Source organism: Alexandromys fortis, unplaced genomic scaffold (assembly GCF_014885135.2).
Source record: "Alexandromys fortis isolate MF-2015 unplaced genomic scaffold, M_Fortis_MF-2015_v1.1 scaffold_0, whole genome shotgun sequence".
Taxonomy (NCBI): Eukaryota; Metazoa; Chordata; class Mammalia; order Rodentia; family Cricetidae; genus Alexandromys; species Alexandromys fortis.
In genome coordinates, this window is record NW_026067949.1 from 40,648,631 (window position 1) to 40,660,048 (window position 11,418).

An 11,418-nucleotide genomic window follows, 5' to 3' on the forward strand; every position below is an offset into this window, starting at 1 on the left:
TTTTTGCAGTTCTGGACATCAAACTCAAGGCCTTAAGCATGATAAGCAAGCTCTCTAGCACTGCGTACACCTCCTGCTTCCATAGGAGGCTACATGCTGCGGAATTTACTTCACTTTAAGTGTGAATTGGCAAAGATTTCTCAGATATTTACTCACATAATCTTAGTGATGAACGCACCATTACATCATAGTTACAATATATGCCAATAATAAATTATGTTAATTTACATAAAAGAAGGTTAAACACAAGCAAAACTTTTTAATAAATTTTTTCACACAGGGATATGCTTATTAATCTATTTAATTGTTCAAACTGTGCTAGAGAATACATATTTAGGAACACAAATTTCATTAGATTCAGCTGCAATACAGAGAATTCCTCTAAGAATTTCAAACAATAATCTGATTGTCAAAAAAATTATCAAAAAAATTTAGTGCCGTCTATTGTTATATCAAAATTTTTCATTTGTGCATCAAATTATATCACTTTCAACAAACTGGTTTTGCAAATATTAGTAAATAGTTTAAAATTTGCCCTTTCACCTTCTAGTGAAGACATGCAACTGCCCTCTGTTTATGTGTGTGTCTTCTCTACACAGTGAGACATTAAAAGAAAGAAGACTTAGAATGTGCAGAAGCTCCAGCTCTCCACAGCAAAGTAAGGAAGAAAAATAATTCAATTTAATCATGCCTATTAATTTTTATTCTTGGAATTTTACTTTCTCCCCTTGTTTATGTTTTTGAAAACTAGAAATGAACTCTTGAAAATACCTCCTCAGGCAGGCATGAGAATTTAATTGAGAAAAATTGCAAAATAATGATGCAGTGTTGATATTTAACTATTTAAAGGGAATGTTAGTTTTTCAAAAGGAAAAATGTCCTGGTTTCAAATTCATTAGCAGTGAGTATCCCTTCTCTAAATGGAGAGCCCCTAAAGATAGAGTTGCATAGTGAGCAATGACTCAAACTAGTCAGAGTAGCAAGAATCAGGGGTCAAGGCTGATGTCACCATTTTGGTCTTTCCACGATACATAAGTGGGACCATATTTACGTAACACTTGTTTCTGTCATACATGTAGCAGGTCTCTGGAACAGCACTGTCTTCACTGCAGATAGTGCTCTGGCTGGCAGTAACGACCTGATTGTCCAGCTCCACTTCCACGGGATCACATTTCTTACAGCTGAAAAGAAGTATGTATTAGAAATCCTCCAGTAACTGCCATCTCAATACACAAGTCACTATAAATGTTTATCCAATGTCTGCTAGCTCCTTCAGCTCTAACCTACAATAACCATCTGCACAACAAAGAATACTTTATAAAATTCTGTAATCTTTCATGTACAAAAAGTACTTGAAAATAAGCGATATAATAAATGATATGATGATACAATCATCTTACCTATAGTATCCAGCAGCTTCCAATGTGTTAGCTATACCTAGCTATATGCTTACTTTCAGTGAACTCAGTTCTAGTGACAAGAGGAATATATGTAGATACTCATTTACATACACATGTATTTAGGGGAACCATGTCTCACTATATACTCATAGCTTATTATGGTCAGGAACCACAGTATTCCTATTCCTGCACCATCCTCTTGAGGGAATTTTTGGCTTGATTTTCAAGACAGGGTTTCTCTATGTAGTCCTGGACGTCCTGTAACTCACTCTGTAGACCAGGCTGCCCTTGAACTCAGAGATCTACCTGTCTCGAGTGCTAGGATTAAAGGCGTGTGCCACCCTACCCAGTGAGGGACTTTTTCCTATCATCTGCAAATATATATGCTAAAACCTAAAACTAGTTTTTTAAATGTGGAGACAAAATGGTCCCTTCTATATAAATGACAATAATTTCTTCTTTGAAATAAAGTTATCATTACTATTTTTCTATAACCAAGTTTTTATGAAGTTTTGGTACTTAAATTAACATAGGATCAGTATATCCAAAAGATCAGACATTTGTCAATGTTTATATCCTGCTGTAGGAATTCCTACCACCAGTAGTCTTTAAGTTACCCACCCACTTGGGCGAGGTATAAATTTATAATTTATACTATTTATGCCAACGTAAAGTACAAGTCTGGCCTGTTTTCCTGGCTGTGGGATTCAGTTGCTGTTCTCTGTTCCAGCAGAGGATTGTGATTTATGAGTCTACCCCTAAATATACAACCCTTTATTATTCTCAATTCTGAGTTAGTGTGGGATTTCTTTTAAGCATCCTTCTTCAATATTCCAATGTATTTTCAGAAATATCATTATTAATAATATTAATTAAGAGTAATTAATTTCAAAATATGTAAGTATGAAGGAAAATCTTACAGGTCTGACAAATGGTACACAAATTTCGTTCTCAGTGGAGAGGTGGGATCCGAGATATTCTCCCTGCTGTTCAGAGGGACACTAAAAAAGAGAAGAAAACAATAAAACAGTAAATACGAACACTGTTGTTTCTGGTACTACTGAAGTCCTGAAGGACCAGTATTTACTATCTAAGGAGGACAGTGCTCACCATGACTTCACTCGATTGTAACTGTTACTCAGGCTTCATAATCACCTGTTATCAGTATCAGTTTCTTCTCTATAGTCTAGTTCTTTTCCTAGGCTATATATGGCTACATGTATGACCTATAGAAGGTGTTCATTGCTTGCAGAATAAACAGAAAAAGCTATAAAATTATAAATTATTTTTATTCATTTATTCTATGTGTACAGGTGTTTTGTTTGCACATATGTCTGTGTGCACCATGTTCATGTAATACCTCTAGGAGCCTGTTATATTTTATGATTTGTTGGGGGGAGAGTGTTTTGTCTGGTTTTTGTTTGAGGATGGGTTTTATTGTGTTTTCATTTCTTTCTTTAGTTTTGGAGGGGTTGTTTGGTGTAGTTTTTATTGTTTGGGTACTGAGATGGTGCTTCATATAGCTTAGGTTTGCTTCAAACTCACTTTGTAGCAAAGGATGGCATTGAACTTCTAATTCTTTTGTCTCTATCTCCCAAATGCTGAGACTACTCAGTGTGTCACCACTCCCAGTTCAGCATAGACTACTTTATATAATTTATATTGCATTCCCAGTACTAACCCTTGAAATTGGATATTCCCTAAATAAAGATTTTTTGAATAAATAAATTTATATATGATTTTATTTGATAAGGGCTCTTTTGATATTAGAAAGGTTTTTAACACTTGTTTATATACTATACGTATGTGTTCATGGCCAGTGTGCTCATGCCACAACACACGTGTGGAAGTAACTTATAGGAGTTAGTGCTTTCCTTCCACCATGCAGGGTCCTGAAGATCAAGTCCAAGTTGTCAGCCTTGGCAGCAAACATCTTTATGCAGTGAGTCATCTCATTAACTCAAGAAAAGGTTTTAAATGAAGGGCAATAAACATTTATAAGGGTTTACTGTGAGCTAAACACTGTTCTTGCATAAATTTATGTTATATAGTCTAAGCCCTAAATACAAATATATCTATACATGGTTTTTTTTTCACAGCTTAGAAATAAGGTTCAAATTAGGTACATAACTTCCATAAAGCCACACCATTACACTAAGCAATAGACTTGGTAATGGTGACGTAATGACACAGCAATATCCTTTCCAGGCCGGGGGGGGGGGGGGGCCTCAATACACATCAAGCAAAGTGTCATGAAGTAAGGAAATTATTTAATTTCAGTAAACTATACAAGTAAAAGATGAATTAGAAAACCATGGATGCCTACCTAAACAATTGTCCCCTTAAGACTTATGAAGAAACATAAGTGGTTCTTCAATACGGTTTATGTGCAGTGTCATGGACAGTCCTTTAATTATATGTCTCTATATCTATACCTATACCTACCTATATCTATATCTATCTATATCGGATTTCTCCAATGATTTCTGTGGGCAAGATCTGAGCAAAAACTTCTGCCCTCAACTTCTATAAAATTTCTTCAGCTTGTTAACAAAATTCGACTTCATTTAAATTGTGACTCAATATCATTAAAGGCTCTATACATCAAAAGCAGGTTTAAGACACTACATTTAAACAAGGCAACCCCTAGCTGTTTCTGAAAATTTCCCATGGGAATCAAGGGTTAAATTAAGACACACAGACTGAGGAAGGGTTAATCAAGTTGAAAAGGGTGACAGAAATTAACTCTTGAACAGAGGACCCAGTAGATTTAAAAACAGAATATAAAAAATGTAAAAACAGGTAGAAAATACTGTAAACGTGAGGAAATAAAGACATACCACAGAATTTCTGAGTGGGGTTTTTTGTTTGTTTGTTTTTAACACAAGGGAAACAGAGTGAACAATCTTGAGAATTATGCTAAGCTCTGTAGGCAGTTAAGGCACAATTGTAACAATACTGGAGAAAGCACCAAATGCATTTTATCAGGGCAGTGACACAATGTTAATTCACATAGTGAAGTAAATAACAGTATTGTTTAAATATGTGACAGAAACTATACGATCTTTAAAAATAATAGATATTCTCAAATTTTAAACAACAATCTATCAGGCTCATCTTTTCTTCTATTTAAAGATAAACAATTTTTTATTTGGAGTAGACAAATAATTTGATTATTTTTGAGAGTACACAGTTACAAACTGATGCAGCCAGACTTTTGAAACAATTTTTTTAAATATACTTTCCCCATTGATAGCTAAGATTGATTGCTATGTTCTTTTCCTACAAGAGGTATTTGATTGGACAAAACTATTAAGGTGGGAGTATTTAGCAAGTAAAATTTGTCACTGATTGGATCAAATAGAAATCCTATTTCTCAAGTATTCTTGCTATTGATTAAGAGCTACCAATAAAGTCTGGGCTAAGCGTGAAATGAAATGAATAGTTCTGAGTGCAATTTATGGGTGAAAAGTCAATTCACTAGTTTTAATTTGTCTGTCTTTGTGAAAACAATGTAAAATACTCAAAAATCAATAGTTATGGAACAATAGTTATGGAAATTAGTGTTTCCCATTCTGAAGTTGCAGTTCAAGCTGACTAAGAGTAACTGAAAGTTCTGATTCAAACTGAAATCACTGCATATAACTGGCATGTTGATGACTAACTAGAAGCCACTGGTTTCCTCTGCTTCTGCCCTCAACTTCTGTAAAATTTCCTCAAGCTTGTTAACAAAATTCAGCTTCAGTTAAGACATGATTTGATCTCATCAAAGGTGCCACACAACAAAAGTGGATGAAAGACATTTCATTTAAACAAGGCAACCCCCTTTCAGGTTCCCTCCCTGGTACAGAAAGCTGTTTCAGAAAACCATGATTGCCTTTTAAAAGAAAAGAAAGTTTAATAACACAGTACCTGACTATAAGAGAAAGAAAAGAAACGTGAATGTCACCTACACAATTCGTATATTTCTCTCCACGATGTCCTCATTAGGATCCTCGCTGGACTGGATGATCCTGGAAGTAACTCGGGCACACATGCATTTGTTGTCAGCAAGAAGGACCTTTTCCTTGTCACCTTGGGTTTGAAAGGTAAAATACATCATGAAAAAGGAAAATAAAAGTTTATATTGTCCTCGGTGTTGTGGTATAGGCCCACAATCCCAGTGCTTAAAAGTTCAGGAAGAAAGATGGGAAATTCAAAGTCTGCCTGGGTTTCCTAGTGAATTTCAAGACAGTCTGCATTACATAAGGAGATATTGTCTCTCAAAAAATGTTCATGTGCTTTAAGATGAATTAATTTGCTTTTCTTGCCTAAATATATGACAGTCTCATGTAGCCCAGGCTGGACAGAAACTCACTTTGCAGCTGTGGCTGGTTTTGAAATCTCCATCCCCTGCTTCCACCTCCTGAGTGGTGAGGTTACAGGTGTTTGACCACATCTGGATCAAAAACTTTAATTTTTATTGTTCATCAGTCCTGATCTTTCTATTTGTTTTCTTTTCTAATCTAAAAGAACAAAGAAAATCTAAATATAATCTAAAAGGAATTTTCTTTCTCTTCGTTGGAAAAATTAATGAGAAGCCAGGCTGAAAAATCTGATTCCTATTTATTGCTTCTAATGTTTAACGGTGTCACCTAGGAAAAATCAGTGATAAACACAAAGATGAAACATAAAAAAGAAATCTACACTATTTCTCAACTAAAGCAAATACTTGAAAGTAAACAATATGAAGCATTTATAAATCCAACTGGAAACATTGATTCATCCTAGAACTCTCATTTCTTCTTGTAAAAAAAAAAGTTCCCTTAAATTGTACTAAACAAGCATCTATCTTCTCAAGTCTATGTTATTTCGTAAGATTTAATATTCTTCACCAAAAACTTCCTAAACTATCTATAGTTTTTCATAATAGTTACAGTACAAAGATTCAACCAAAAAGAGTAACAAGAGTATTTCTTAGAACTCTTTTAAAGAAGAGCATGAATATCAATGTAAAACACTGTCTGCAAAGTTTTGCTGCAAAAGCAATTTAGAAAATATTGCTAGGTATGAGTTCAATTAATATACAATATCATTATACAGAAAGCTAACAAACATAGGAATGTATTAAAGCTTTAACTTTGAGAGTGAATATTTGTTCTCAGATCTATGCTTCAAAGAGATCTGGTAAATGCTGCAAAGAAAAAATTCTAATTAGCTAATGTTGAATCAATAACAGATCATTTAAGAGCAATAATAGTATTATTTTAATAATTCTAGTTAAATAATAATGACTCTCAGTATTCTTTTTCTTATAACTTCAGGTAAGCAATATTTAAAATTCCCCCCCCACTGAGTTTCAGCTAAAAGAAAACTCATGAAGGGGCTGGGGAGATGGCTCAGTGGTTGAGAGCACTGACTGCTCTTCCAGAGGACGCGGGTTCAATTTCCTACACACATTGTAGCTCACAATTGTTTGTAATTCCTGTTTCAGGGGATCTGACAACCTCATACAGACATACATGCAGGCAAAACACCAATGCACATGAAATAAAAATAAATTTTAAAAATTCATGAGAATTTAGTACAAACTATAAGGGTTAAAGGGTCAGGACAGATATCATTTTACTTAGAGACCTAAAGCTCCTAAAGCAGAGAGAACTTAATTGAGATTCAATCTTAACGATAATAACTGTTTCAAACATGTTCAGATCATTGTTACTGCATTTGTAATTATTTGAAAAACAATGCATTAGTATGCTACTATTCATAAATTCTTAATAAACCACCAAAAACAAGTAAGCATGGTGCTGGAGAAGAAATGTCAGGGGGCAATTTCAGATAATGATACAGCACTTATTAATTCTCTAAAAAGGCAAAATAATTCAAATGGTGTTCTCTTCCTTACGTCTGTGTCCATTACTCTTAAATTCTCTTAATGAAATATACATGAGCATGTAATGTCTGATCAAAGATATACAGTAATAAGAGTCAAGAAAATTACTTCATTAGTAAGTATTAAATAGAAAATAGCCACATTCTATAAGGCATATTTATTTCCTTACCAGAAACATAAGAGACCATCTCTTCTATTCATATTTTTTAAATCAGGAAGCTTAATACACTTACCAGAAAATATGTAAAATCTTTTTATTTAGCAAGACCTAGACTATAACATTTTCTCCCTAACATTAAGAATTTTTCCTAATAAATTATTTTATTTAAAAGCATCTGAGACACGATAGATGTGCACTAAAGTATTTGCTAAGTTTTATTGAGTTCAGACAGACAGAATTATGTAACACTGTGCTGTGGCTATGACTTCAATGAGCTCACAAAAAGGTGGCTTCACTGTGCAGACAAAAGATCCCAGTTAGAAAGGGGGGATTAAAAGGTCAAATTGCCCAATCCTACCTATCAGTTGCTACTGTGAGCTCAGGTCAGTTATTTCACCTAGGTGGCAAGTGTTTCAACTTGTTGGAAATAATAGTAGACAGAAAAGGGCATTGTGAGAATTAAGTGGAATACTATAGGTAATGCTGTTAGCATAATACCAAAATACCATAACAGACAGTTCAATGAGGTGTAACTGGCCGGGTATAATGGCACAAACCTGCAATCCCAGCACTGGAGAGGCACAGGCAGAGGCTTTTGAACTTTGAGATCATCCTGGTCTACATAATGAGATCCTATCTCAAAAAAACAGAAGATGGAGAATGGCTATTTTCTATATAGCTACATCTATTTTATGCAGACATGCTTACAGATATATAAACATGTTTGAAAACACAAGTGTTTATATATACATGTTTTGTTGGTAGTATTTTATATTTTATATATTATTTTTGAAATGTATTATGTTATTAAAAATAAAAAGTGATTATGGTTCACTAGATTTCTGTATTGAAATGAGGATATACTTCTCTATTCAGAATATGTCCCTTTATTCAGTTTTCTGGAAGACAAAAAACCAAAGTATCAGCAGTTCATACATCATGAATAACACTAAACATTTTTAAATGGTTATGGTGTAAGGAGGTTGTTGAAAATGATTCCATTTCTCTGAGGAGATAAAATCAAAATACATTTCTATATCATAATTACCAGTTATTATTTCACTTCTCTAGAATGGTAATCACAGAGACTCAAGGAGAGAACTATTGATTTTTTAAGTTAAACATGGAAATTTACATGTGTCTACCTATATGTACCCCAAAATATTTATTTTCTCATGGTATAGGCTGAAGTAACCAAACAGAAGGGGGAAAAAGAACAAAGAAATACAACGAGCATTGTCTGTGTATGTATCACCGCCCAGTAAGGTCAGAAGGCAACTGTCCAAATAACCAGTCAAAGCATAAACTTCAATCTTTAGACCTAAGACCCAATCTACTCTCTATTTTCCCTTTTACCTGGCTTTATTACCTACCAGTTACAAGGGCGGCCTTGACAAAAATGGCCAGGACTCCCCAGAGCAGCAAGTGGGTTGTCTTCATCTTGTCTTCACTTTTGAAACACTGAAGCCAGAAAGTCAGGGCCAAGGCGTGTGTCTATAAGGAGCGTGCAAATGATGCTGCTTCTGCTTTCTTAAAATAACACCCCCAGGCATCAGGCAAGCTGCAAACAATCACTATTGTGGTTCAGGTTTGAGCTGTATTCTCCCCTGGAAAGAAGCATGTGGTTCAGATTTAGGTATTTGCTTCTAATCTAAAGCTTTGCTGCAAAGCCAGAGTTTGATGAATCATTTATGTTTTGCATTTATGCTACAGCAATGTATAAACCCTAAGCCTAATAAGAAGTGGAGTCAGAACTCTATTGAGAATGTTTAACTATGAGTTCTCAACTTTATCATCTGTATATACTTATTAGCCTTCAAATCAAATATTTGGCATTTTTCATGACTGTGACAAGAAGTGCAGGGAAAGAGAAGAAAAAGAATGAAGGAACCAAAGTAGCAAAGGCCTTCCAGGTTTCTAATTGTATATTGATTCAGTTTCTCTGCTAGTCTTGAATTGACCAAATTATCATACTTAAACATCCATGCGTTTACTCGTACCACTTTCAGTTTATTTTATAAGTTCAGACACAGAAGTAGAATTTGAAACTGATAGGTCCTGAACCAATGTTCATTTTACTCTGCTAGGACTGAGAAAGACTTTTTGCTTTCCCCCCTAGTAATTCCTTCTTGATCCCTGCACTACGACATTATCATGTCGTCTCAACAAAAAACTGAATCACTGGAATATTTGTCTCAAATTTTTTCATTTAATTATTGTCAAATTTAAAGACAAAAAAAAGAAACCCGAGTTTCTACCCCTACCTCCAACATCCTAGAATTTCTTGTCTTGGGAACAGGATGGCTACATTTGTAGTCAATATCAACAAATGTGTATTATTTTGGCTCTTATCTATAATCCTCTAAAAGCATCCTAAAACTTTGAGTGGTAATAAACAATACTTCAGGTTCACAAGCAGGCAGCCTAAATGACGGAGTGACAGAAGTATGAAACTCTGGCACAAAATTACATTCTTCAGAGAATCGCAGTGAGGGCTGGGGAGACAGTTTGACAGGTAACAGCACTGGCTGCTCTTCCAGAGGACCTGGGTTCAATTCCCAGCACCCACAAGGCAGCTTTCAACTATCTATAACTCCAGTTCCAGAAGGTCCAGCACCATCTTGTGGCCTCCACAGGTAACAGATATGTATGTAATACACAGACATACATACAGGCAATATCCTGTACACACAAAATAAATTTTAAATTTTAAAAAGAATCTTTAGTAAAAGTCTAGCAAAAGCAAAGTATCAGGCACTATTACAAATAATGCCACTGTACTATCAGTGTGTATTCTCACCAGGCAGTGGTGATGCGCACACCTTTAATCCCAGCACTCTAGAGGCAGAGGCAAGCAGATCTCTGTGAGTTCAAGGTCAGCCTGGTCTACTGAGTGAGTTCAAGAACAGCCAGAGATACACAGAGAAACCCTGTCTTGAAAAAAAAAGTTTATGTTCATTTTAATACTACTCTGAATGGGACTTAAAAATTACTGAGGTGTAAGAAAACTTGGTTCTCCTGGTTCTGAGTGTTCAAGTGTTCAGGCCTATGCAGCAAAACTCTGACTCTAGGAAAAAGGAAAAGGCGAGAAGAGAGGGACACAGGGAGGGAGGGCACGACTGGAACCACAGCAAGAGTTTTATCTATCAGAAAACAAACAGATCTAAATGGATATTTGGGGTAGTTACAGAAATCAAAACAAATATCAACTATTTTAAGTTTATTGCCCCAACTCTAGTTTCTAGACGACTGACTCATTCTGTAACACGGAGAGAATGTGAGCGACCAAGACTGAATGGTGAGTGGAGCTGACCAATCAGTCACCTATAATCCCAGCACCTGAGAAGCAGAAGCAAGAAGAGAAATAGGAAATCTAAGGTCAGTCTGAGCTACATGAGACCCTGACTCCCTTTACCCCCAAAAGTTAAGTGAGTATTTTAAGTCACTGTTTCCTTGAAAATATACTCGTTTCAACTGCCTCCCTCAAGCAACTTGGAGACATCCCTGGGGACAGCAATGTTTTCTCAAAATCTTCTTTTATATAAAAGCAAAGCATATATTTGTGATTACTAACATATAGGAAAGCTTTGGGCTTGGTGTTTCTGTCTCTAAATCTTATATTTTTTGTCAGCTTTTTTTTTCCTGAGACAGGGTTTCTCTGTAGCTTTGGAGCCTGTCCTGGAACTCACTCTAAAGACCAGGCTGGCCTCGAATTCACAGAGATCTCTGCCTCCCAAGTGCTGGGATTAAAGGTGTGCACCACCACCACCCGGCTTTTGTCATCTTAATGGTGTAGTTTAGTGTCTACATGTAAACTACATATCTAACTGTGAATAGGGCACTGTGCTGTACTTTTGTCAGAGGATGGGAGTAGCCTAAGCTGGCAATATAGGGTCTGAAACCAGTGTTTGCCTGTGCATTCTAGGGATCATCCCTAAAATCACTTGAAATATTAGTTAAAATAGGACTTCCTGTTTACACTG

The 11,418-nt window shown here is 35.5% G+C and overlaps 1 protein-coding gene across 1 annotated transcript; it reads right to left on the reverse strand.

Moving 5' to 3' along the window:
* Positions 1–283: 283 nt before the first annotated feature.
* Positions 284–8,955, reverse strand: Jchain (joining chain of multimeric IgA and IgM). Its single transcript, XM_050150017.1, has 4 exons — positions 8,809–8,955; positions 5,354–5,474; positions 2,321–2,401; positions 284–1,181 (listed from the first exon to the last, which is right to left on the reverse strand). Exons 1-4 carry the CDS (start codon positions 8,873–8,875, stop codon positions 968–970), a joined length of 483 nt encoding a protein of 160 aa, XP_050005974.1. The 5' UTR covers positions 8,876–8,955; the 3' UTR covers positions 284–967.
* Between the last annotated feature and the right edge of the window lie 2,463 nt (positions 8,956–11,418).